Here is a 27,799-nt window from a genome sequence, read left to right on the forward strand (position 1 = left end):
TCCTGAATATTTTTATATAGCTTCGGGTTTAAATGACAATTAATTCAGCAAATTGTTAGAAAGGATCACAAAAGTACAGCCCCCAAAATTAAATGCAAGAAATTAAACAACAAGTAGCTTCCAAACTACAGAATTTTCTCAAGAAATCCAAGAGAAAAAGATGTTTTATAAACACATTCTACCAGTATACGAAGTTTAAAAGTGTTTAGTTACAAAGAAATTATTTTAAAAATCTGCCAGTCAAAACAAAAAGATCCGATTCCTGGACCATGTTGTGTGTTGTGTTCTTGAGCAAGACACTTTATTTCACGTTGCTGCAGTTCACTCAGCTGTAGAAATGAGTTGTGACGTCACTGGTGCCAAGCTGTATCGGCCTATAGGGACCTCACTTGGCCCTGCCTGAGATTTGGAACCAAATCCACCCGCTTGTTGCTTGTCAAAACAAGCGGTAAATCCTTTGTTCAGGCCAAGGGTAGTATAGAAGAGCCGGGGTCACTCATCCGTGGAAAGAAAGAAAGATGAGGCAAGCAAGACCTCTTGGTCATCCACTGCCTCAGTCTCCATCCCCAAACATCTTGACCTGGTCTTGTGGTGATGATGGCAATCCCTCAAGGTCGAGGATGATGGCCTTCGCGCAAATTTACTGGTGAGTCCATAGGTGACTGATAAGACCAATTCTTGCTTGAAAAGATCGGTCGCAGTGCGAACGTCTAGTGCCGGAAGGGAGAGTCGCACGTGGTTGTTGTTGACGCTCCTTCCGTCGTCGTCTTTTCTCCTCCAGCACTGAAGGCCTTTTCGACTCGAAAGTCGCCGTTCCCTCATGGATGGTGGTTTTCCAGAGTGGTCTGTTTTTTGCCGTTTCCTCCCACTCAGTGAAGTCGATGTCACACTTTTTGAGGTTCGTTTTCAGGGAGTCCTTGTGGCGTTTCTTCTGGCCTCCTTTTGTACGCTTGCTGTCTTTGAGTTGGGAGTAGAAGATCTGTTTGGGAAGTCATTCGTCAGTCATTTACGCATCCGAAACCTGGTCATGTAATGCACATATGACAAAGTCACTGTGCAAGTCATTAGCCATTCTTAATGATGACCAAATGACCCTCATCACTTTGACAGGCAAACATAAAAGAAACAGGAAGCAGAATGAATTACAAATATTATAAAAGAATGCTTTTATTAAAAATCATCATCATCATTGTTCGACCGTGGTCGAGACTTTCATAGACTTTTCAAATGGCTAATAATGTGTGCGCGCGCCACTACTACACACATTGGAAAGCATTGTACAACCAAGTACTAAAGAAGATCTTTCCTCCTCCATGAAACAAAGCTGTTCCCGCTGGACGTCAACCCAGTATTTCTAAGCTACGGACCCAGTGATTTATTGTAAGGTTATCTCCATAGCAGATTGCCTTCACTACGGCTAAGGAGCCCTTTCTACCCCATATTAAAAATACCTTAACCCTTTCGTTATTGTATTTAGTTTTAGATGCTCTGTGTTTCTTTCAATTAATTTTAAATATAAACAAAGAATTCAGTAAAATAACTTAGTTATCATTCAGCTAGTGTTTGGAACATAAATTGTGACTAAGGTTTGGTGGAAGATTTTAATTCAAAACTTATGAAAACAAGACATTTGTACTCAGAGCCAGAGGTAGTTTCAGCTGGGTTGGTATCAAAAGGGTTAAATTAGTCATTTGTTAACCCTTTTGTTACCATATTTCTGTTGAGATGCTCTGTGTTTCTTTCAATTGATTTTAAATATAACAAAGAATTTAGTAAAATAACTAAGTTATCATTCAGCTAGTGTTAGGAACATAAATTGTGACTAAGGTTTCGTGGAAGATTTTAATTCAAAACTTATGAAAATAAGACATTTGTACTCAGAGCCAGAGGTAGTGTCAGCTGGGTTGGTATCAAAAGGGTTAAATTAATCATTTGTTAACCCTTTTGTTACCATATTTCTGTTGAGATGCTCTGTGTTTCTTACAATTACTTTAAAAATAACAAAGAATTTAGTAAAATAACTTAGTTATCATTCAGCTAGTGTTAGGGACATAAATTGTGACTAAGGTTTGGTGGAAGATTTTATTTCAGAACTTATGAAAACAAGACATTTGTACTATAGAGCCAGAGGCAGTTTCAGTCGGGTTGGTAATGAAAGAGTTAAGTTATTTCAACAGGGTGGAGATAGTCATATAGATTGTTGATAGGGTGTTTCCACAGTTAGTCTTTCCCATGTGTATACATATGTGGTTATATAAGATAAATTTTTTTCAAAGAACTAATTTTGATATTAAGTGTTACTCGTTAATATGAATACACAGAATAGTTAATTGATATTTTTAGAGAGATTGATTTCCCACAGATATCTCGGTAACATGGTTGGTGTCTTGTATGAAAGCGTTTGTGTGTAAGTACATAAGTTACATCTTTCAGAGAATGATTTCCCACGAAGAGATGGCCATGAGGCATTTGCTTCGCAACCACATGGTTTGGGGGCAGAGTCCCATTAACAGCACCCTAGGCAATTGCCTTCTGTTCCTAGGCTGACCAATGCCTTGTGGGTAAATTTGTATGAATGTGTTTGACCTCGCTAGCGCTGGGCCCATGTCAAAAGCACCCAGTACACTTTGTAAAGTGGTTGCTATTAGGAAGGGCCTCCAGCAATAGAAACCATGCCAAAGTAGACAGTAGAGCTGGGTGCAATCCCCTGGCTTGCACGTCAAAAACCGTTCAACACATGCCAGCATGGAAAACAGATGTTGAATGAGGATGATGGTCAGTCACATAATTTATTCCTTGCAAGGGTAATGTTTGTGAGCAGTTAGAAGTCTTCTTTGCAAGAATGATTTACCACAGGTGTCACAGCGATATGGTTTCCTTCCAGTATGAATGCATTTGTGTTGACTTAATTCACCATTTTGGGCAAAAGACTTACCACAGATATCACAGTGATAAGGATTCTCTCCTGTATGAATTCGTTTGTGAGTAACCAGTGCACTTCCATCGCAGAACGTTTTACCACAGATATCACAGTGATACGGCTTTTCTCCTGTATGAATTCGTTTGTGTCTAGTCAAACCAAAACTTGCAGAGAAAGATTTACCACAAATGTCACAGTGATATGGTTTCTCTCCTGAGTGAATCCGTTTGTGAATAGTCAGGGTACTTCCCCCTGAGAATGATTTCCCACAGATATCACAGTGATACGGTTTTTCTCCGGTATGAACACGTTTGTGCTTAATTACGATGCTACTTTCAGAGAATGATTTTCCACAGATATCACAGCTGTACAATCTCTCACCTGTGTGGGTGAGTTTGTGTCGAGTCAAGTGAAACCTGCGTGAGAACAACATACCACAGATATCACAGTGATATTTTTTCTCTCCTGTGTGAATAAACATGTGTGTAGATAAGGTACCTCTCTGAGAGAATGATTTACCACAGACATCACATTGATATGGCTTCTCACCTGTATGGAATCGTTTGTGAGCAGTTAAGCTACCTGCATCTGAGAAAGACTTGTCACAGATATCACACTGATATGGTTTGTCTCCCGTATGAATACGTTTGTGTCGAGTTAAGCTACTGTCAACAGAGAATAATCTACCACAGATATCACAGCGATATGGCTTCTCTCCAGTATGAATATATTTGTGTGTAGTTAAAGTACTTGCTCTAGAGAATGATTTCCCACAGATATCGCAGTGATGGGGTTTGTCTCCTGTATGGATACGTTTGTGGGTAGCAAGGTTACCTCCACGAGAGAAAGTCTTTTTACATACATCACACTGGTGTAACGGCTTTGCCATCTCTTGACCGAAAATATAAATCAGTTCTTAAACTTTCTCAGCTAGATATTTTCATAAGATATTTAACATCACCTCTGGTAGGCTGCGTGCTGGCAGAAACGTTAGCACACCGGGTGAAATGCTTGGCGGTATTTCGTTTGCCGTTACGTTCTGAGTTCAAATTCCACCAAGGTCGACTTTGCCTTTCATCCTTTTGGGGTCGATTATATAAGTACCAGTTACACACTGGGGTCGATGTAATCGACTTAATCCGTTTGTCTGTCCTTGTTTCTCCTCTCTGTGTTTAGCCCCTTGTGAGTAGTAAAGAAGTAGGTATTTCGTCTACCACTATGTTCTGAGTTCAAATTCCACCAAGGTCGACTTTGCCTTTCATCCTCTCGGGGTCGATAAATAAAGTACGAGTTTCACACTGGGGTAGATATAATCAACTTAATCCCTTTGTCATGCCTTACTTGTCCCCTCTATGTTTAGCACCCTAGTGGGCAATAAAGAAATATATATTTCCATCAACTGTAATCATTGTCAATATCTGAGGGGACTGCCAATTCCTTTGCAATCCAGGTTTAATTAGAATACAGGATTGGTTTTCTTGCACCCATTTCAGGCAGTAAAGTACAGAAATGCTGCTAATAATCACACACCCAAAGAAAATCTTTTACAATTCTATAATCGATTTATATAAACAGGGTAATATTTCTTCTGTGTAGCATCTTAGTTTCATCTTAAAGAATATATCATATATATTCAAGATGTGTTCGATGTAAAATCTTCATTTATGCTAAATATCCTCTCTGACACTCTGAAATGAAAAAGAAATAATATGAGATATAGAATATACTTGAAAAGTAAAGATTAAATAATGAAAATTTTATTACATTTTTATACTGATAAACTGGAGATATAAACCTTTAGCTGGCCAAATAAACGTTAACACGTCAGTCTGACAAACAAACAAGGAGATTATAAGGTAGCCATGGGATGTGCTAAAAATAATAGCTAAATAGCTCTTAAATCATGCAGCAATTTAAAAAATTTTGTTTTGGTTTTTGCACAATCCTATGAATTACAAATTCGCAAGAGTTTTCTAAAAATTCCCAAAAAGTTTTGAACCAACGAAGAAGGTATAATTTACATCTGCTGTTTATTTGTTGAGCGAAGCGGTCTTCGTCCCAGAGCTCGCAAGATGGAAGAAGTCGGAAACGTGGTCCTTTGCTATTCGTAAGACCCGCAGAAGGGAAAGCAGGTCAGCCCCCCCCGACACCGAGAGCATCGAATGATGGATGAATCCGCATCCAGGTTCGGCGGTTGCGTAGGAAGTCGGGGGACAAGAAACAGGAAGAAAGAGTGAAAGAAAGTTGGGGCGAAAGAGTACAACAGGGGTCGCCACAACCCTCTGCTGGAGCATCGTGGAGCGTTAGGTGTTTTCGCTCAATAAACACACACAACGCCCAGTCTGGGAATCGAAACCGCGATCCTCCCACCGCGAGTCCACTGCCCTAACCACTGGGCTATTGCGCCTCCACTTACATCTGTTTTATATGAAATACCAGAAGTTATTGTGTTAAAAAGAGCAAGGACTAACGTTTACTTTGAAACGGTTGATGATGATGATTATCGTAAAAAACACCCACTACACTCGCGGAGTGGTTGGCGTTAGGAAGGGCATCCAGCCGTAGAAACACTGCCAAATCTGACTGGGCCTGATGAAGCCTTCCGGCTTCACAGACCCCAGTTAAACCGTCCAACCCATGCTAGCATGGAAAACGGACGCTAAATGATGATGATGATGATGATGATATATATATTTACTACCCACAAAGGGATAAACATAGAGGGGACAAACAAGGACAGACATAGGGATTAAGTCGATTACATTGACCCCAGTGCATAACTGGTACTTAATTTATCGACCCTGAAAGATGAAAGGCAAAGTCGACCACAGTGGAATGTGAACTCATAACGTAAGGACACATGCATTTCGCCCGTCGTGCAAATGTTGCAGCCTGCTCGCCACCTTCATATATATATATATATATTTGCGTATATATATACATATATATATATATATATATATATATATATATATATATATATTGTGTATATATATACATATACATATATATATATATATATATATCATCATCATCATCATCATCATCACCGTTTAACGTCCGTTCTCCATGCTAGCATGGGTTGGATGGTTCGACCGGGGATCTGGGAAGCCAGTAGGCTGTACCAGGCTGCAGTCTTATCTGGCAACGTTTCTACAGCTGGATGCCCTTCCTAACGCCAACCACTCCATGAGTGTAGTGGGTGCTTTTTACGTGCCACCTGCACAGGTGCCAGGTGAGGCTGGCAACGGCCACGGCCGGATTGGTGTATTTTACGTGCCACCGGCACGGAAGCCACTCGAAACGGCGCTGGCATCGGCCACGAGTCGGATAGTGCTTTTTACGTACCACCAGACCAGGGATCCTGGCTGGTTCAATTCGATTTCGATTTCGCTTGCCCCAACATGTCTTCGCAAGCAAAGGAGGGTTGGCATGGGTGCCTGTCGTCGGATGAGGTTCTATATCGACTTCGCTTGCCTCAACAGGTCTTTGTGTCCAAGGGAGGAAAGGCATTCATAAGTGGGCTGGGCTCACTTGTCCTGCCTGGTCTTCTCACGTACAGCATATTTCCATAGGTCTCGGTCGCTGGTTATTTCCTCAGTGAGGCCTAAAGTTCAAAGGTCGTGCTTTACTACCTCGTCCCAGGTATTCCTGGGTCTACCTCTTCCACGGGTTCCCTCAACTGCTAGGGATTGGCACTTTCTCACACACCTATCTTCATCCATTCTCGCCACATGTCCATACCAGCGCAATCGTCTCTCTTGCACACCACAACTGATGCTTCTTAGGTACAACATTTCTCTCAAGGTACTAACGCTCTGTCGAGTATGTACACTGACGTTACACATCCATCGGAGCATAGTGGCTTCATTCCTCACAAGCTTACGCATGTCTTCAGCAGTCACGGCCCATGTTTCACTGCCATGTAGCATGGCTGTTCGTACACATGCATCATACAGTCTGCCTTTTACTCTGAGCGAGAGGCCTTTAGTCACCAGCAGAGGTAAGAGCTCCCTAAACTTTGCCCAGGCTATTCTTATTCTAGCAGTTACACTTTCAGGGCACCCACCCCAACTCCTGACTTGGTCACCTAGATAACGGAAGCTATCAACTACTTCTAGTTTTTCCCGCTGGAAAGTGACGGAAGTTGTTTTCTGCAGATTTTCGGAGGTTAATGCTCCCAAGCATCTGCCACATACAAAAACTATCTTCCCAGTTAGCCTACCTTTGACATTGCTGCACCCCTTATGTGTCCATAGCTTACACTGGGTACATCTTATAGAGTTTCTACCTACACCTTTTCTACAGATCGAGCAGGGCCATCTTCCTGAAGACATTTGTGGATTGTCTACCTTCCTACTTATTAGTACTTTGGTTTTAGCTAGGTTGACTCTAAGGCCCCTCGATTCTAAACCCTCCTTCCACACCTGGAACTTCTCCTCCAGTTCTGATAGTGACTCAGCAATTAGAGCAAGGTCGTCAGCATAGAGGAGCTCCCAGGGGCAACCTGTCTTGAATTCCTCCGTAATTGCCTGGAGGACTATGATAAATAGGAGGGGGCTGAGTACTGAACCCTGGTGGACCCCAACCTCTACTTTGGTTATATCCAACACTGCCAGATGTTTTGAGCATCTCTGCAGTAATTCCTGATGGGCCTGGGGCTTTCCCTGTCTTCATGCTTCTAATTGCCTTAGCTACCACGGAACTATCAACTCGGATAGCTGGTCCCTCTGTTGGGTCAACATTCGGCAGACTCTCTTTATCCCATTCATTTTCTTGTCAACGAAAGCCAGGTACAGGGGCTTATCTTTGGCTAGGTATTTCTCCTGCAGCTGCCTTACCAGGAATATAGCATCAGTGGTACTTTTCCCTGGCGCGAACCCAAACTGCATCTCATTTAAACTAACTCTCTCTCTAATTAGGTGGGCTATGACCCTCTCCATTACCTTCATTACCTGATCCAACAGCTTGATACCTCTGTAATTATTTGTATCTAGGGCATCACCTTTACCTTTGTAGCAGTTGACTAGTATGCTGCTACACCAGTCATTGGGTATGACTCCTTCAGGTATCACCTGGTTGACTATACGGGTGACTAGGTTATATCCAACACTGCCAGATGTTTTGAGCATCTCTGCAGTAATTCCTGATGGGCCTGGGGCTTTCCCTGTCTTCATGCTTCTAATTGCCTTAGCTACCACGGAACTATCAACTCGGATAGCTGGTCCCTCTGTTGGGTCAACATTCGGCAGACTCTCTTTATCCCATTCATTTTCTTTATTCAGCAACCTTTCATAGTGGCATCTCCAAACCTCTCTCTTTGCATCCTCATTTAGCGCAAGTGAACCATCATCCATGCGAACACACTTCTCTCCTACCACATCACGATTCTCTCTCACACACTGTCTTGCAACATGAAATACCTCAAGTCTTTCATCCTCATGGCTCACAACATTGGCAAATTTTTTCTTATCTGCTTCCCCTCTGGCTAAATAAACATGTCTCCTAGCTTCCCTTCTGGCTGTCTGATACAATTCCCTGCTACCACCGTTCTTCCAGTCCCTCCAAGCCTGTTTCTTTTGTCTAATAGCCCTGTCCACCACATTGTTCCACCACCACGTTACTCTGGGTCGAGACGGGACTTTGCTCCATCCACAGATCTGGTCAGTGGCTGTCAGCAGATTGTCCCGTAGAAATCTCCAGTTGTCTTCCACATTAAGTGAAGCTATATCCCCTTCTATTTCGTCAAAGGCTTCGAGTAGTATGTCTCTAAATCTCTGTCCATTTGCAGGATCTTTAAGCTTCCAGACCCTTCTCCTATAAGCTGGTCTTCTGGGCAATATATATATATATTGGTAAAACGGTAAGATAACAAAAGAAAGGAAGAAAGAGACCTCAATATTATGTAAATAGAGGAAATTTTTATCTATAAAATAATATGTTACATTACTCAATAGTCAAGATAAAACTCTGAGTTTCAGATGCCGAAGTGGAAATCCACAACACCATCTCTTCGGTTATCTGGCTATCTGAAAAAACGCTATGAAAAAATACCGTTATATAAAGGGAAATTACTGTATTATAATTCTGCGCGCGAAAACCCACGTGCGTACTTATACGTCACTATGGAAACGTACACATCTTCACTCACATTTTTCGCCAAATATATACGCATATATATACAACCTCACACACACACATGCGTACCGTAAAAGTTCATACATACGTCTATATACGCACAAACACAAGAAAAACCATGGTTAAAGGTAACAGAAAAAAATATAATAAGGAAGTATACAAAGCATAAAAACCACGTTCATATACGGACAGGCCCCTATGCACTCATACACACACACACGCCCATATATGTACATACCCGCACATATTTATATACGCATACATACACACGCATATACAAAAAATGAATATATATATGCCCCCCCCCCCACAAAAAAATGGAAAAATACTAAGTAAAAACGTCTATATATATATATGTGCATTCTTATGCCCGCACACACATATATATACATGTATAGACATATATATGCACATACACACACACAAAGTTGGCGATTACAAAGGAATTTCACAAGAATCATATATATAGTGGAAGCCGCTTATTGTGATCATTTCCCTACAGCATTGGCCGACACCTAACAGATGACGTTAAACAAATATAAAGTCTGAACCAATTAATTTTGATAACAATAAGCGGCTGATAACATTATCCGTTATTCCGATTGACCGCCACTCCATTCCTGCCCAGCCTACATCAATACACAACAAACTAGGGCATTTCTATAAATCGCAGTATTTGCTATACAACGTCTTCAATCAGATCGTATTCCTCTCCAATATATATACATATATATATAATAACTTACCCCTGATGCTTAATAAATAAATAAATATTTATTTACTTTCGATTTCGTCTCCAAAGAATTGAGGAAACGTGACAGGCCGGAAGTAAGGTGCGTCATGTGACTTAGACTCTTTAATATATGAAACCACAAAGAGTGCTGCTGACACAAAAGTGAAACTAAGAAGGAAGGGGGAACGTAATATTGTTGTTGACTATCACCATGGTTACTGTCTAAGCGGAAGGCGCATGGCTCGGTGGTTAGCGCATCGGGCTATCAATCGCGAGTTAGTGAGTTCGATTCCCTGGATCTTTTCGTTTTGACTGGCAGATTTTTAAAATAATTTCTTTGTAACTAAACACTTTTAAACTTAAGTACCAGTTACGCACTGGGGTCGATGTAATCAACTTAATCCCTTTGTCTGTCCTTGTCTGTTCCCTCCTATCTTTTCGGTTTGAACAGCAGTTTTTAACATAATTTCTAGGTAACTAAACACTTTTAAACTTCGTGTAATGGTAGAATTTGTTACATAAAACATCTTTTTCTCTTGGCTTTCTTGAGAAAATTCTGTAGTTTGTAAGCTACAATTATTGTTGTTGATAAACTACGGCAGATATTGTTATCACCTCAATAGACGTCATTGATTGGTTGAAATTGCCGAAATGCAAGAGATTAAACAACAAATAGCTTACAAGCTACAGAATTTTCTCAAGAAATCCAAGAGAAAAAGATGTTTTATAAATACATTCTACCAGTATACGAAGTTTAAAGAATAAGTCCTTGGGTCGATTTGATCGACTAAAGGCGGTGCTCCAGCATGGCCACAGTCACATGACTGAAACAAGTAAAAGAGTAAAGAGAGATAGATAGATAAACAGGTAGATAGATAGGTCGGTAGATAGATAGGTATGTAGGTAGGCAGATAGATAAATAGACAGACAGATAAGATAGATAGATAGATAGATAGATAGAGAGAGAGAGAGAGAGAGAGAGACAGACAGACAGACAGACAGATAGATGGATAGACAGATAGAAGCAGTTCTTCCTTCGAAAAGGACGATTCTTTTCTTCAGCTTTAAAGCTTCCAACATGAATGTTGGTGGTGGTGGCCATGTTTATAGCAGTAAGGGTTGTCTTTACTTGTTTGTATCTTCTAAGGCCAGACTGGCAGGTTTCTGTGTGCGTTCAAGCGGAACAACTTCCTTTTCAGACAGATAGATAGACAAATAGATAGATAGGGTACTACTTGGGAACAGTGGTCCCGGTGCGCGCACTCACGCTGGCTAGTCGTGACTAGTCGATACTACGACTAGCTAGCAAAGTAAATACTACACAAAATATTTCTTTTTACACAAAGTAAATAATTTTTGTTGAAGATATAGAGCTAATCCCATGAGGGCGAAGCTACCCAGAGAGGAGTTTGACGGAGATGATAGAGGAACTGTGGTGCAAGACGAAAGGTTTGATAGATTTGTGGATACATTCGGTGGATCGGTAAGTCTGGTGGACAGGATATAGTTGCGTGATGCTCCGCCATCAGCAGGGAGTATTAAGAACTAACAAGAATGGTGATATAAATAGTATAAAAAAAAAAGATGACGGGGATGTGAACATTTTGGTCAAAAAATTGGGAAAAACCGTAAAAAAAAAAATGTAATCACTCGACTTCAAGTTCGAGTGGTCGTTGCGCTCCATTTTCATCATTCTTTCATAATTTCATTCGTTTCTTTTCTTTTTCTTCTTTACTCAATTTCGTTTTTGTAATTTTTAGTTCCCCGTGTTTGTTTTGTATTGTCTTTTTGTATTGTAAGGCACTTTTATGTAGCCTGTATGGGTAATAAAAAATGAGGTCAGTTGGTGATGAAATTTGCTCGAGTTAGTCAATTGTGACCACGGTGTGATTGAGAAAGGTTGTCTTTTTTGAGACTGTTGAGTATATTGTTATTTTTACTGTTAAAATTTGTTGTTGAAGCGATCGTGCGTGATTTTGTTTGGAGTTGTTGTTTTTTGCTATTTTCTCTCTAAAACGCAAAAACACAAAGTAAGAATCGACTAGTCATGACTAGCTAGCGCGGATGCACGAGTGCGCGCACCGGATTCACTCTTCTCAAGTAGTACCGATAGAAAGACAGACAGAGATAGATAGACATATATAGATAAATAGACAGACGAATAGATGGATAAACGGATGGATGGATGGATAGATAGACAGGCACAGATATGCTATAGAAATAAACTTTGACGTACGCACCTTGAAGTTTTCCAGTGTTAAAACTTTCTTTGGAAGTTGCACGTCATCTTCAGCAGGTGCTTCGTGTGTGTGTAGGCAGAGTACGGCCGAATGGTCAAGAAGATTCCTTAACAACCACGAGGTCCCTCGTTCTGTCCTACTGCGAGACACTTTGGGCAAATAACACTTTCTGCAGTGTCCAGTTGACCTGAATGAAATCGGACAGAGGGGAAAGTGCTGAACCCAGGAATTCCAAAGAGGTCAGCTTCGGGTCGCAGAGGTTCTTGTATGATTCCAGCGGAATCCTCGAAGACTAACGGGAATTCCGGAGCAGGGGATTCAGTTGGTCTTACACCTGAATCCTCATCGGCGAACGACGGGGATCCACGATGTATGAAAATGTCTGTTTAGGTAGAGACGGAAATGGTGAGGATATTAAGAAATGGTTAATAGCAAAATGTGGGAAAGAAAAAAATTGGAATGGGCAGTGAAAAGGAAAACGAAACAGTGAAAGAAATTATATAACTTTGTTTAAGTAATTTTTTTTAGTCCTTCCTTTTTTCTGAGTTGTGCGTTAGATATGAAATTAAATATGAAATCATTCGTATCTAATTCCGGTCTCCTAATAATTATCAGTTATAAAGTGGATTTGATCAAGGAATAAAGATTTGTATGAAACTATAGCAGGAAATAAACGGAATTTGCAAGACTGAACGGTTAATGGACGAGGGGAAGTAACTCTTCCTTCAACAAAAGTCCTCAATATTTTTATATAGCTTCGGGTTTAAATGACAATTAATTAATTCAACAAATTGTTAGAAAGGATCACAAAAAGTACAGCCCCAAAATTACTGCAGGGCTTAATGCCCGCCTCCAGAACCCAGTTTCCACAAAACCTTTTTGCTGGGAGCTGCACAAAGCCAGATTTCAAGGGAGGGCTGCAATCAGAAAACCACTACTTTGAAAAACAAACGTTGCAAAGCGTTTAGAGTGGAGTAAAAACCTACAGAAATGATCCCTAGAGCAGTGGAAGAATGTTATTTTCTAGGAGGAGTCATCCATTACCTTATTTCCGACCACCGGCCGAGTATACGTGTGAAGAGAGCCAAAAGAACCATTTGACCCAGACTGCCTTCTTCCAACTGTTAAACAGGGAGGAGGATCTGTAATGATCTGGGGAGCTATATCTTGGATATCTGCCAGCCCAATGGTTTTCCTTCATGGCAGAATTAATAGTCAAGACTATTTAAGCATTTTATCTGATCAAATTCATCCTATGGTAGGGGAACTGTTTCCAGAGGGAAACGCCAGCTTTCAGGATGATAATGTACCAATTCACACAGCTAAAGTCGTCACTGAATGGCACGAGGAACATTCATCAACCGTTTCAAAGTAAACATTAGTCCTTGCTCTTTTGAACACAATAACTTCTGGTATTTCATATACAGCAGATCTTTCCTTCTCCTATGTTTCCGACAAAGAGCTCCGCTCGAAACGTGAAACCCTCCTTCTTTTCTGAGCGTCAAATAATACTATATTTGTTCCACGTCTTCGCGTTGTTGTGCTTTTTTTATGCTTTCTTGTTTGGATTAACTATATATATATATATATATATATATATATATATTTAACCGATCGTGGCCACTGCGAGACTCCCCTTGCACCTGTGCTAGTGGCATTTAAAAAACACCCACTACACTTGCGGAGTGGTTGGCGTTAGGAAGGGAAACCAGCTGTAGAAACACTGCCAGATCAGACTGGGCCTGGTGCAGCCTCCTGGCTTCCCAGACCCCGTTCGAACCGTCCAACCCGTGCTAGCACGGAAAACGGATATTAGACGATGATCATGATGATGATATATATACAAATTAAAATCCAGGAAACAGAGAAGTAGCATTAATATAGTTTATTCACTGCAAAAATTCAACATGTACACTTACAGCTGTTTCGATTTTGCTCAAAAGAAATTCCAATAATTAAAACATTTAATTGGGCAAAATCTCATCAGAAATTAAATTAAAGAAAAGACTATTGTCTATAAATTATACAACGTAGAGAAAAAAGAAGAGCTAACAATTCTAGTCTGTTATATATTTTGAATATTGTTATCACTAGCGATATCAAGATATAACTTTGTATTTTGCATTTTATGTGTAGATGTATATAGATAGATATACATGTAATATGTACACATATATACATGCACTAGCACTATGACCCGGCAACGACGGGTCTTTAATGCTAGTTGGTAAATAAATGGTAGATAGTGAGTTATATTTCTCACTATAATTATTTTATAATGTATCGATTTAATTATTTTCTAATTTATCTATATCAGTTCAATCAATTTCTTTAACAAAGTTATAAATGTGATCACGTTGTTCTCTCATTCATATGATACTATTTTTACTATAACTCACTAATCTAACATTTATTTAATGCGGTTTCGATTCTCAGACCGGGCGTTGTGTGTGTTTATTGAGCGAAAACACCTAAAGCTCCACGAGGCTCCGGCAGGGGGTGGTGGCGATCTCTGCTGTACTCTTTCTTCCTGCTTCTTGAGTAATGCTGCTATGGACTGGCATCCTGTCCAGCTGGTGGTGTAACACATATCCCACAGAAACCGGGCCCATGAGCCTGGCTAGATTTGTAAAGGGCGCATAAATAAATAAAAATAATAAATATACTGGCATTTAATAAAACTGTGTAAGAGAATAATTTACCACAACTCAATTGCAAGAAGCACTTCCATCAAGTTAAGCTATTTATTCGAGAGAATGATTTAATAGAGGTGCAGGAGTGGCTGTGTGGTAAGTAGCTTGCTAACCAACCACATGCTTCCGGGTTCAGTCACACTGAGTGGCATCTTGGGCAAGTGTCTTCTGCTGTAGCCCCGGGCTGACCAAAGCCTTGTGAGTGGATTTGGTAGACGGAAACTGAAATAAACCTGTCGTATATATGTGTCTGTGTTTGTCCTCCTAGCATTGCTTGACAACCAATGCTGGTGTGTTTACGTCCCCATCATTTAGCGGTTCGGCAAAAGAAACCGATAGAATAAGTATTGGGCTTACAAAGAATAAGTCCTGCGGTCGATTTGCTCGACTAAAGGTGGTGCTCCAGCATGGCCGCAGTCAAATGACTGAAACAAGTAAAAGTGAGAGAGAGAGAGAGAGTAATAGAATTATCACAGTGTTATGGTTTCTTTCCTGCGTGGATATGTTTGTGAGTAATTAAGTTACATTTTTGAGAGAAAGACTTTTCACATACATCACAGTGATAAGGCTTCTCTCCAGTGTGAATGTGTTTGTGAGAAATTAAGGTATGGTTCTGAGAGAAGGATTTACCACATATCACACACGTATGGCGTCTCTCCTGTGTGAACACGTTTGTGTTTGATTAAGACATCGCTCTGTGAAAAAGACTTTCCACAGATATCGCAGTGATATGGCCTCCCTTCTGTATGAATAAGTTTGTGTTTAGCTAAGTGATGATTTAAAGAGAATGATTTACCACAGATATCACAGTGATACGGCTTCTCTTTACTATGAATGTGTTTATGAGGATTTAAGTCACCAGCGAATGACTTTCCACAGGTATCACAGTAGAATGGTTTCTCTCCAGTATGGAAGGGTTTGTGTTTAGTTAAATGTTGATTTTGTGAGAATGATTTACCACAAATATCAGTTTTATGGTTTTTCTTCTGTATGAATACGCATGTGTGTAGTCAACACAAAATTCTGAGAGAATGATTTACCACAGATATAGCAGTGATAAGGTTTCTCTCCAGTGTGAATGTATTTGTGAGTAGTGAGGTTTTGATTCTGAGAGAATGATTCTCCACAGATATCACACTAAGTTTTCTCTCCTGTGTGAATGTATTTGTGTTTAGTTAGGTTTTGATCCTGAGAGACTGATTTACCACAGATATCACACTGATAAGGTTTCTCTCCTGTGTGAATGTATTTGTGAGTAGTTAAGTGGGGATTCTGAGAGAATGATTTACCACATATATCACAATGATAAGGTTTCTCTCCTGTGTGAATGTATTTGTGTTTAGTTAAGTGGTGATTCTGAGAGAATGATTTACCACAGATATCACAATGATAAGGTTTCTCTCCTGTATGAATGTATTTGTGTTTAGTTAAGTGCTGATTATGAGAGAATGATTTACCACATATATCACAATGATAAGGTTTCTCTCCTGTGTGAATGTATTTGTGTTTAGTTAAGTTTTGATTTTGAGAGAATGATTTACCACAGATATCACAATGATAAGGTTTCTCTCCTGTATGAATACGTTTGTGTTTAGCTAAGTGATGATTTAAAGAGAATGATTTACCACAGATATCACACTGATATGGTTTCTCTCCTGTGTGAATGTATTTGTGAGCAGTTAAGTGGTGATTTTGAGAGAATGATTTACCACAGATATCACAGTGATAAGGTTTCTCTCCTGTGTGAATGTATTTGTGAGTAGTTAAGTGGTGATTTTGAGAGAATGATTCTCCACAGGTATCACAATGATATGGTTTCTCTCCTGTATGAATACGTTTGTGAGTGGTTAGGTCACTATTTCCAGGGAATGATTTACCACAGATATCACAATGATATGGTTTCTCTCCCGTATGAATACGTTTGTGTTTACTCAAGTAGGAACTTTGAGAAAAAGATTTACCGCAAATATTACAGAGATAGGGTTTCTCACCTGTATGAATGCGCTTATGAGTAATTAAATGATGATTCTGAGAGAATGATTTACCACAGATATCACAATGATACGGTTTCTCTCCTGTGTGAATGTATTTGTGAGCAGTTAAGTGGTGATTTTGAGAGAATGATTTACCACAGATATCACACTGATATGGTTTCTCTCCTGTATGAATACGTTTGTGAGTGGTTAGGTCGCTATTTCTAGAGTATGATTTACCACAGATATCACACTGATATGGTTTCTCTCCTGTATGAATACGTTTGTGAGTGGTTAGGTCGCTATTTCCAGAGAATGATTTACCACAGATATCGCAATGATGTGACTTAACCACAATGTGGATGCATTTGTGAATAGCTAAGCTATGATTCTGAGAGAATGATTTACCACAGGTGTTACAGCGATACGGCTCGACACCTGCGTGAATGTGTTTATGTGTGGTCAAACGAACCTTTTCAGAGAATGATTTACCACAGATGTCACAGCGATAGAGATCCTCTCCTGCATGGAAACATTTGTGAATCGTCTGTTCATCTTTGAGAAAGAAGGACTTGTTGCAGACATCACAGTGAAATGATGTTTTCCCTTCTTCTTCTGTTTCATCTTCAGTAAAATCAATCCTTAACGACTGTGTATTACAATTAACCTCGTTATCACGTAATTCATTTTCCATTTTTTTTCTCCTCTCACCACAAAGTCCAAATGTTTTTCTTTTTTTTCTTCTTTTTTTTTATATTCTATTCCCCAGTTATTTCTGTTGCTTGAAATGCTTAGCGGTATTTCGTCTGTCTTTTTGTTCTGAGTTCAAATTCCACCGAGGTCAACTTTGCCTTTCATCCTTTCAGGGTCAATAAATAACGTACCAGTTCCACACTGGGGTTGATATAATCAACTTAATCCCTTTGTCTGTCCTTGTTTGTCCCCTCTATGTTTAGCCCCCTAGTGGGCAATAAAGAAATATATATTTCCATCAACTGTAATCATTGTCAATACCTGAGGTGGCTGCCAATTCCTTTGTCAATCCAGGTTTAATCAGAATACATGATTGGTTTTCTTGCACCCATTCCATGCAGTAAAGTACAGAAATGCTGTTAATAATCACACACCCAAAGAAAATCTTTTACAATTCTATAATCGATTTATATAAACAGGGTTATATTTCTTCTGTGTAGCATCTTAGTTTCATCTTAAAGAATATATCATATATATTGATGATGTGTTCGATGTAAAATCTTCTATTATGCTAAATATCCTCTCTGATACTCTGAAATAAAAAAGAAATAATATGAGATATAGAATATACTTGAAAAGTAAAGATTAAATAATGAAAATTTTATTACGTTTTTATACTGATAAACTGGAGATATAAACGTTTAGCTGGCCAAATAAATGTTAACACGTCAGTCTGACAAACAAACAAGGAGATTATAAGGTAGTCGTGGGATGTGCTAAAAATAATAGCTAAATAGCTCTTAAATCACGCAGCAATTTTTAAAATTTCGTTTAGGTTTTTGCACAATCCTATGAATTACAAATTCGCAAGAGTTTTCTAAAAATTCCCAAAAGTTTTGAACCAACAAAGAATTTATAATTTACATCTGCTGTTTGTTTGTTGAGCGAAGCGGTCTTCGTCCCAGAGCTCGCAAGAGGGAAGAAGTCGGAAACGTGGTCCTTTGCTATTCGTAAGACCTGCAGAAGAGAAAGCAGGTCAGCCCCCCTCCCCACCCGACACCGAGAGCATCGACAGATAAATGAATGGGCATCCAGGCTCGGCGGTTGCGTAGGAAGTCGGGGGACAAGAAACAGGAAGAAAGAGTGAGAGAAAGTTGGGGCGAAAGAGTACAACAGGGGTCACCACAACCCTCTGCTGGAGCATCGTGGAGCATTAGGTGTTTTCCCTCAATAAACACACACAACACCCAGTCCGGGAATCAAAACCGCAATCCTCCGAACGCGAGTCCGCTGCCCTAACCACTGGGCCATTGCGCCTCCAATTACATCTGTTTTATATGAAATACCAGAAGTTATCGTGTTAAAAAGAGCAAGGACTAACGTTTACTTTGAAACGGTTGATGATGATGATGATGATATATATATATATATATATATATTTACTACCCACAAAGGGATAAACATAGAGGGGACAAACAAGGACAGACATAGGGATTAAGTCGATTACATTGACCCCAGTGCATAACTGGTACTTAATTTATCGACCCTGAAAGTTGAAAGGCAAAGTTGACCACAGTGGAGTGTGAACTCATAACGTAAAGACACATGCATTTCGCCTGTCATGCTAATGTTGCTGCCAGCTCGCCACCTTCATATATATATATATATATTTGCGTATATATATATATATATATATATATGTATATATCATCATCATCATCATCGTTTAACGTCCGTTCTCCATGCTAGCATGGGTTGGATGGTTCGACCGGGGATCTGGGAAGCCAGAAGGCTGTACCAGGCTGCAGTCTTATCTGGCAATGTTTCTACAGCTGGATGCCCTTCCTAACGCCAACCACTCCGTGAGCGTAGTGGGTGCTTTTTACGTGCCACCTGCATGGGTGCCAGGCGAGGCTGGCAACGGCCATGGTCGGATTGGTGTATTTTACGTGCCAAGGCACGGGAGCCAGTCAAGGTGGCGCTGGCATCGGCCACGAGTCGGATAGTGCTTTTTACGTACCACCAGACCAGGGATCCTGGCTTCGCTTGCCTCAACAGGTCTTTGTGTCCAAGGGAGGAAAGGCATTCATAAGTGGGCTGGGCTCACTTGTCCTGCCTGGTCTTCTCACGTACAGCATATTTCCATAGGTCTCGGTCGCTGGTCATTTCCTCAGTGAGGCCTAAAGTTCGAAGGTCGTGCTTCACCACCTCCTCCCAGGTTTTCCTGGGTCTACCTCTTCCACGGGTTCCCTCAACTGCTAGGGATTGGTACTTTCTCACACACCTATCTTCATCCATTCTCGCCACATGTCCATACCAGTGCAATCGTCTCTCTTGCACACCACAACTGATGCTTCTTAGGTACAACATTTCTCTCAAGGTACTAACGCTCTGTCGAGCATGTACACTGACGTTACACATCCATCGGAGCATACTGGCTTCATTCCTCACAAGCTTACGCATGTCTTCAGCAGTCACGGCCCATGTTTCACTACCATGTAGCATGGCTGTTCGTACACATGCATCATACAGTCTGCCTTTTACTCTGAGCGAGAGGCCTTTAGTCACCAGCAGAGGTAAGAGCTCCCTAGACTTTGCCCAGGCTATTCTTATTCTAGCAGTTACACTTTCAGCGCACCCATCCCCACTACTGACTTGGTCACCTAGATAACGGAAGCTATCAACTACTTCTAGTTTTTCCCGCTATGATAAATAGGAGGGGGCTGAGTACTGAACCCTGGTGGACCCCAACCTCTACTTTGAATTCTTCTGTGTATATGTTACCAACCCTAACCTTACTTACGGCATCTCTGTACATGGCTTGCACAGCCCTCACCAGCCATTCATCTATCCCTAGTTTCCTCATTGATTACCAGATAAGGGATCGGGGGACCCTATCAAAGGCTTTCTCCATGTCAACGAAAGCCAGGTACAGGGGCTTATCTTTGGCTAGGTATTTCTCCTGCAGCTGCCTTACCAGGAATATAGCATCAGTGGTACTTTTCCCTGGCACGAACCCAAACTGCATCTCATCTAAACTAACTCTCTCTCTAATTAGGTGGGCTATGACCCTCTCCGTAACCTTCATTACCTGATCCAACAGCTTGATACCTCTGTAATTATTTGTATCTAGGGCATCACCTTTACCTTTGTAGCAGTTGACTAGTATGCTGCTACACCAGTTATTGGGTATGACTCCTTCATGTATCACCTGGTTGACTATACGGGTGACTAGGTTATATCCGACACTGCCAGATGTTTTGAGCATCTCTGCAGTAATTCCTGATGGGCCTGGGGCTTTCCCTGTCTTCATGCTTCTAATTGCCTTAGCTACCACGGAACTATCAACTCGGATAGCTGGTCCCTCTGTTGGGTCAACATTCGGCAGACTCTCTTTATCCCATTCATTTTCTTTATTCAGCAACCTTTCATAGTGGCATCTCCAAACCTCTCTCTTTGCATCCTCATTTAGTGCAAGTGAACCATCATCCATGCGAACACACTTCTCTCCTACCACATCACGATTCTCTCCCACACACTGTCTTGCAACACGAAATACCTCAAGTCTTTCATCTTCACGGCTCACAACATTGGCAAATTTTTTCTTATCCGCTTCCCCTCTGGCTAAATAAACATGTCTCCTAGCTTCCCTTCTGGCTGTCTGATACAATTCCCTGCTACCACCGTTCTTCCAGTCCCTCCAAGCCTGTTTCTTTTGTCTAATAGCCCTGTCCACCACATTGTTCCACCACCACGTTACTCTGGGTCGAGACGGGACTTTGCTCCATCCACAGATCTGGTCAGTGGCTGTCAGCAGATTGTCCCGTAGAAATCTCCAGTTGTCTTCCACATTAAGTGAAGCTATATCCCCTTCTATTTCGTCAAAGGCTTCGAGTAGTATGTCTCTAAATCTCTGTCCATTTGCAGGATCTTTAAGCTTCCAGACCCTTCTCCTCCAAGCTGGTCTTCTTCTGGGCAATATATATATATATATATATATATATATATATATATATATATATGGTAAAACGGTAAGATAACAAAAGAAAGAAAGAAAGAGACCTCAATATTATGTAAATAGAGGAAATTTTTATCTATAAAATAATATGTTACATTACTCAATAGTCAAGATAAAACACTGAGTTTCAGATGCCGAAGTGGAAATCCACAACACCATCTCTTCGGTTATCTGGCCATCTGAAAAAACGCTATGAAAAAATACCGTTATATAAAGGGAAATTACTGTATTATAATTCTGCGCGCGAAAACCCACGTGCGTACTTATACGTCACTATGCAAACATACACATCTTCACTCGCATTTTTCGCCAAATATATACGCATATATATATACAACCTCTTACATACACACATGCGTACCGTAAAAGTTCATACATACGTCTATATACGCACAAACACAAGAAAAACCATGGTTAAAGGTAACAGAAAAAAAAACATAAGGAAGTATACAAAGCATAAAAACCACGTTCATATACGGACATGCCCCTATGCACTCATACACACACACACGCCCGTATATGTACATACCCGCACATATTTATATACGCATACATACACACGCATATACAAAAAATGAATGTATTTATGCCCCCCCCCCCCACCATAAAAATGGAAAAATACTAAGTTAAAACGTCTATATATATATATATGTGCATTCTTATGCCCGCACACATATATATATATATATATATAGACATATATATGTATATACATATATATGCACATACACACACAAAAAAGTTGGCGATTACAAAGGAATTTCACAAGGATCATATATATAGTGGAAGCCGCTTATTGTGATCATTTCCGTACAGCATTGGCCAACACCTAACAGATGACGTTAAACAAATATAAAGTCTGAACCAATTAATTTCGATAACAATAACCGGCTGATAACGTTATCCGCTATTCCGATTTACCGCCACTCCATTCCTGCCCAGCCTACATCAATACACAACAAACTACGGCATTTCTATAAATCGCAGTATTTGCTATACAACGTCTTCAATCAGATCGTATTCCTCTCCAATATATATACATATATATATAATAACTTACCCCTGATGCTTAATAAATAAATAAATATTTATTTACTTTCGATTTCGTCTCCAAAGAATTGAGGAAACGTGACAAGCCGGAAGTAAGGTGCGTCATGTGACTTAGACTCTTTAATATATGAAACCACAAAGAGTGCTGCCGACACAAAAGCGAAACTAAGAAGGAAGGGGGAACGTAATATTGTTGTTGACTATCACCATGGTTACTGTCTAAGCGGAAGGCGCATGGCTCGGTGGTTAGCGCATCGGGCTATCAATCGCGAGTTAGTGAGTTCGATTCCCTGGATCTTTTCGTTTTGACTGGCAGATTTTAAAAATAATTTCTTTGTAACTAAACACTTTTAAACTTAAGTACCAGTTACGCACTGGGGTCGATGTAATCAACTTAATCCCTTTGTCTGTCCTTGTCTGTTCCCTCCTATCTTTTCCGTTTGAACAGCAGTTTTTAACATAATTTCTAGGTAACTAAACACTTTTAAACTTCGTGTAATGGTAGAATTTGTTACATAAATCATCTTTTTCTCTTGGCATTCTTGAGAAAATTCTGTAGTTTGTAAGCTACAATTATTGTTGTTGATAAACTACGGCAGATATTGTATTCACCTCAATAGACGTCATTGAATGGTTGAAATTGCCGAAATGCAAGAAATTAAACAACAAATAGCTTACAAGCTACAGAATTTTCTCAAGAAATCCAGGAGAAAAAGATGTTTTATAAATACATTCTACCAGTATACGAAGTTTAAAGAATAAGTCCTGGGGTCGATTTGATCGACTAAAGGCGGTGCTCCAGCATGGCCACAGTCACATGACTGAAACAAGTAAAAGAGTAAAGAGAGATAGCTAGATAAACAGGTAGATAGATAGGTCGGTAGATAGATAGGTATGTAGGTAGGCAGATAGATAAATAGACAGACAGATAGCTAGATAGACACAAATAGATAGATAGATAGATAGATAGATAGATAGATAGATAGATAGATAGATAGACAGACAGACAGACAGACAGACAGATAGATAGATAGATAGATAGATAGATAGATAGATAGATGATAGATAGAGAGAGAGAGAGAGAGAGAGACAGACAGACAGATAGATGGATAGACAGATAGAAGCAGTTCTTCCTTCGAAAAGGACGATTCTTTTCTTCAGCTTTAAAGCTTCCAACATGAATGTTGGTGGTGGTGGCCATGTTTATAGCAGTAAGGGTTGTCTTTACTTCTTTGTATCTTCTAAGGCCAGACTGGCAGGTTTCTGTGTGCGTTCAAGCGGAACAACTTCCTTTTCAGACAGATAGTGGAAGCACTCCGTCGGTTACGACGATGAAGGTTCCGGTTGATCCGAATCAACGGAACAGCCTGCTCGTGAAATTAACGTGTAAGTGGCTGAGCACTCCGCAGACACGTGTACCCTTAACGTAGTTCTCGGGGATATTCAGCGTGACACAGAGAGTGACAAGGCTGGCCCTTTGAAATACAGGTACAACAGAAACAGGAAGTAAGAGTGAGAGAAAGTTGTGGTGAAAGAGTACAGCAGGGATCACCACCATCCCCTGCCGGAGCCTCGTGGGGCTTTTAGGTGTTTTCGCTCAATAAACACTCACAACGCCCGGTCCGGGAATCGAAACCGCGAGTCCGCTGCCCTAACCACTAAATAAAACACAAAAATACAAAGTAAATAATTTTAAAACTAAGTAAATAACACACAAAAATACAAAGTAAGGATCGACTAGTCATGACTAGCTAGCGCGGATGCACGAGTACGCGAGTGCGCGCACCGGATTCACTCTTCTCAAGTAGTACCGATAGATAGACAGACAGAGATAGATAGATAAATAGAGATAGATAGGTAGACATATATAGATAAATAGACAGACAAATAGATGGATAAACGGATGGATGGATGGATAGATAGATAGGCACAGATATGCTATAGAAATAAACTTTGACGTACGCACCTTGAAGTTTTCCAGTGTTAAAACTTTCTTTGGAAGTTGCACGTCATCTTCAGCAGGTGCTTCGTGTGTGTGTGTGTGTGTGTAGGCAGAGTACGGCCGAATGGTCAAGAAGATCCCTTAACAACCACGAGGTCCCTCGTTCCGTCCTACTGCGAGACACTTTGGGCAAATAACACTTTCTGCAGTGTCCAGTTGACCTGAATGAAATCGGACAGAGGGGAAAGTGCTGAACCCAGGAATTCCAAAGAGGTCAGCTTCGGGTCGCAGAGGTTCTTGTATGATTCCAGCGGAATCCTCGATGACTCACGGGAATTCCGGAGCAGGGGATTCAGTTGGGCTTACACCTGAATCCTCATCAGCGAACGACGGGGATCCACGATGTATAAAAATGTCTGTATAGGTATAGATGGAAATGGTGAGGATATTAAGAAATGGTTAATAGCAAAACGTGGGAAAGAAAAAAACTGGAATGGGCAGTGAAAAGGAAAACGAAACAATGAAAGAAATTATATAACTTTGTTTAAGTAATTTTAATTTAGTCCTTCCTTTTTTCTGAGTTGTGCGTTAGACATGAAATTAGATATGAAATCATTCGTATCTAATTCAAGTCTCCTAATAATTATCAGTTATAAAGTGGAATTGATCAAGGAATAAAGATTTGTATGAAACTATAGCAGGAAATAAACGGAATTTGCAAGACTGAACGGTTAATGGACGAGGGGAAGTAACTCTTCCTTCAACAAATGTCCTGAATATTTTTGTTTGGCTTCGGGTTTAAATGACAATTAATTAATTCAACAAATTGTTAGAAAGGATCACAAAAGTACAGCCCCCAAAATTATTGCAGGGCTTAATGACCGCCTCAAGAACCCAGTTTCCACAAAAACTTTTTGCTGGGAGCTGCACAAAGCCAGATTTCAAGGGAGGGCTGCAATCAGAAAACCACTACTTTCAAAAACAAACGTTGCAAAGCGTTTAGAGTGGAGTAAAAACCTACAGAAATTATCCCTAGAGCAGTGGAAGAATGTTATCTTCTAGGACGAGTCATCCATTACGTTATTTTCGACCACCGGCCGAGTATACGTGTGAAGAGAGCCAAAAGAAGCATTTGACCCAGACTGCCTTCTTCCAACTGTTAAACATGGAGGAGGATCTGTAATGATCTGGGGAGCTATATCTTGGAAATCTGCCAGCCCAATGGTTTCCCTTCATGTCAGAATTAATAGTCAAGACTATTTAAGCATTTTATCTGATCAAATTCATCCTATGGTTGCAGAACTGTTTCCGGAGGGAAACACAAGCTTTCAGGATAATAATGCACCAATTCACACAGCTAAAGTTGTCACTGAATGGCACGAGGAACATTCATCAACCGTTTCAAAGTAAACATTAGTCCTTGCTCTTTTTAACACAATAACTTCTGGTATTTCATATACAGCAGATCTTTCCTTCTCCTATGTTTCCGACGAAGAGCTCCGCTCGAAACGTTAGACTATCCTTCATTCCTGAGCGTCCAATAATACTATATTTCTTCCACGTCCTCACGTTGTTGTGTTTTTTTTTGTGCTTTCTCTTTTGGATTAACTATATATATATATATAACCGATTGTGGATGCTGCCAGACTCCCCTGGCACCTGTGCCGGTGGCATGTAAAAAATACCCACTACACATGCGGAGCTGTTTATGTTAGGAAGGGCATCCAGCTGTAGAAACACTGCCAGATCAGACTGGGCCTGGTGCAGCCTCCTGGCTTCCCAGACCCCGGTCGAACCGTCCAACCCGTGCTAGCATGGAAAACTGACGTTAAACGATGACCATGATGATGATATATATAGAAATTAAAATCCAGGAAACACAGAAGTAGCATTAATATAGTTTATTCACTGCAAAAATTCAACATGTACACTTACAGCTGTTTCGATTTTGCTCAAAAGAAATTCCAATAATTAAAACATTTAATTGGGCAAAATCTCATCAGAGGAATGAAAAAGCAAGCCCATAGCAATATCATATCTTCTCCGCTATTTCAGTATTACATGTTAAAAGTGAAACAAAAATATTTCTCTATTTTATGTCAGATGCTTTCAATTTAACAATAAAAATAATAATAACAATTGAATTATATGCAGTAAGTAATAATTAAAATCAAACTAAAGTATAATATAATCGTAACATACTAAAGTAAAAATAGCATCAATGATATGAACTTGAATAAGTGGTTTCACATGAATGGGAATAAATTAAAAATATAATTAGCGTGCAGAAATGGAATAGTCCAGATGGATAATACAAAATTAAATTAAAGAAAAGACTATTGTCTATAAAGTATACAATGTAGAGAAAAAAGAAGAGCTAACAATTTCAGTCTGTTATATATTTTGAGTATTGTTATCACTAGCGATATCAAGATATAACTTTGTATTTTGCATTTTATGTGTAGATGTATATAGATAGATATACATGTAATATGTACACATATATACATGCACTAGCACTATGACCCGGCAACGACGGGTCTTTAATGCTAGTTGGTAAATAAATGGTAGATAGTGAGTTATATTTCTCACTATAATTATTTTATAATGTATCGATTTAATTATTTTGTAATTTATCTATATCAGTTCAATCAATTTCTTTAACAAAGTTATAAATGTGATCACGTTGTTCTCTCATTCATATGATACTATTTTTACTATAACTCACTAATCTAACATTTATTTAATGCGGTTTCGATTCCCAGACCGGGCGTTGTGTGTGTTTATTGAGCGAAAACACCTAAACCTCCACGAGGCTCCGGCAGGGGGGGGGGTGGCGATCCCTGCTGTACTCTTTCTTCCTGTTTCTTGAGTAATGCTGCGATGGACTGGCGTCCTGTCCAGCTGGTGGTGTAACACATATGCCACAGAGACCGGGCCCATGAGCCTGGCTAGGTTTGTAAAGGGCGCATAAATAAATAAAAATAATAAATATACTGGCATTTAATAAAACTGTGTAAGAGAATAATTTACCACAACTCAATTGCAAGAAGCACTTCCATCAAGTTAAGCTATTTATTCGAGAGAATGATTTAATAGAGGTGCAGGAGTGGCTGTGTGGTAAGTAGCTTGCTTACCAACCACATGGTTCCGGGTTCAGTCCCACTGCGTGGCATCTTGGGCAAGTGTCTTCTGCTATAGCCCCGGGCCGGCCAAAGCCTTCTGAGTGGATTTGGTAAACGGAAACTGAAAGAAGCCTGTCGTATATACGTATACATATATATGTATATATGTGCATGTGTTTGTGTGTCTGTGTTTGTCCCCCTAGCATTGCTTGTCAATCGATGCTGGTGTGTTACGTCCCCGTTACTTAGTGGTTCAGCAAAAGAGACTGATAGA

The 27,799-nt window shown here is 40.1% G+C and overlaps 2 protein-coding genes across 2 annotated transcripts; both read right to left on the minus strand.

Moving 5' to 3' along the window:
• Positions 1 to 2,063: 2,063 nt before the first annotated feature.
• On the minus strand, positions 2,064 to 15,867 carry LOC118768279 (zinc finger protein 98-like). The gene is made up of 4 exons (XM_036514437.1): positions 15,863 to 15,867; positions 15,278 to 15,292; positions 6,085 to 6,088; positions 2,064 to 3,806 (listed from the first exon to the last, which is right to left on the minus strand). Coding segments are annotated over exons 2-4 (1,023 nt in total). The 5' UTR covers positions 15,280 to 15,292; positions 15,863 to 15,867; the 3' UTR covers positions 2,064 to 2,789.
• On the minus strand, positions 15,364 to 17,498 carry LOC115225569 (zinc finger protein 239-like). The gene is made up of 3 exons (XM_036514438.1): positions 17,088 to 17,498; positions 15,896 to 16,499; positions 15,364 to 15,812 (listed from the first exon to the last, which is right to left on the minus strand). The coding sequence occupies exons 1-3, from the start codon at positions 17,389 to 17,391 to the stop codon at positions 15,761 to 15,763; spliced, it is 960 nt and encodes a 319-aa protein (XP_036370331.1). The 5' UTR covers positions 17,392 to 17,498; the 3' UTR covers positions 15,364 to 15,760.
• Between the last annotated feature and the right edge of the window lie 10,301 nt (positions 17,499 to 27,799).

The sequence above is a fragment of the Octopus sinensis genome, linkage group LG28 (assembly GCF_006345805.1).
Source record: "Octopus sinensis linkage group LG28, ASM634580v1, whole genome shotgun sequence".
NCBI lineage: Eukaryota > Metazoa > Mollusca > Cephalopoda > Octopoda > Octopodidae > Octopus > Octopus sinensis.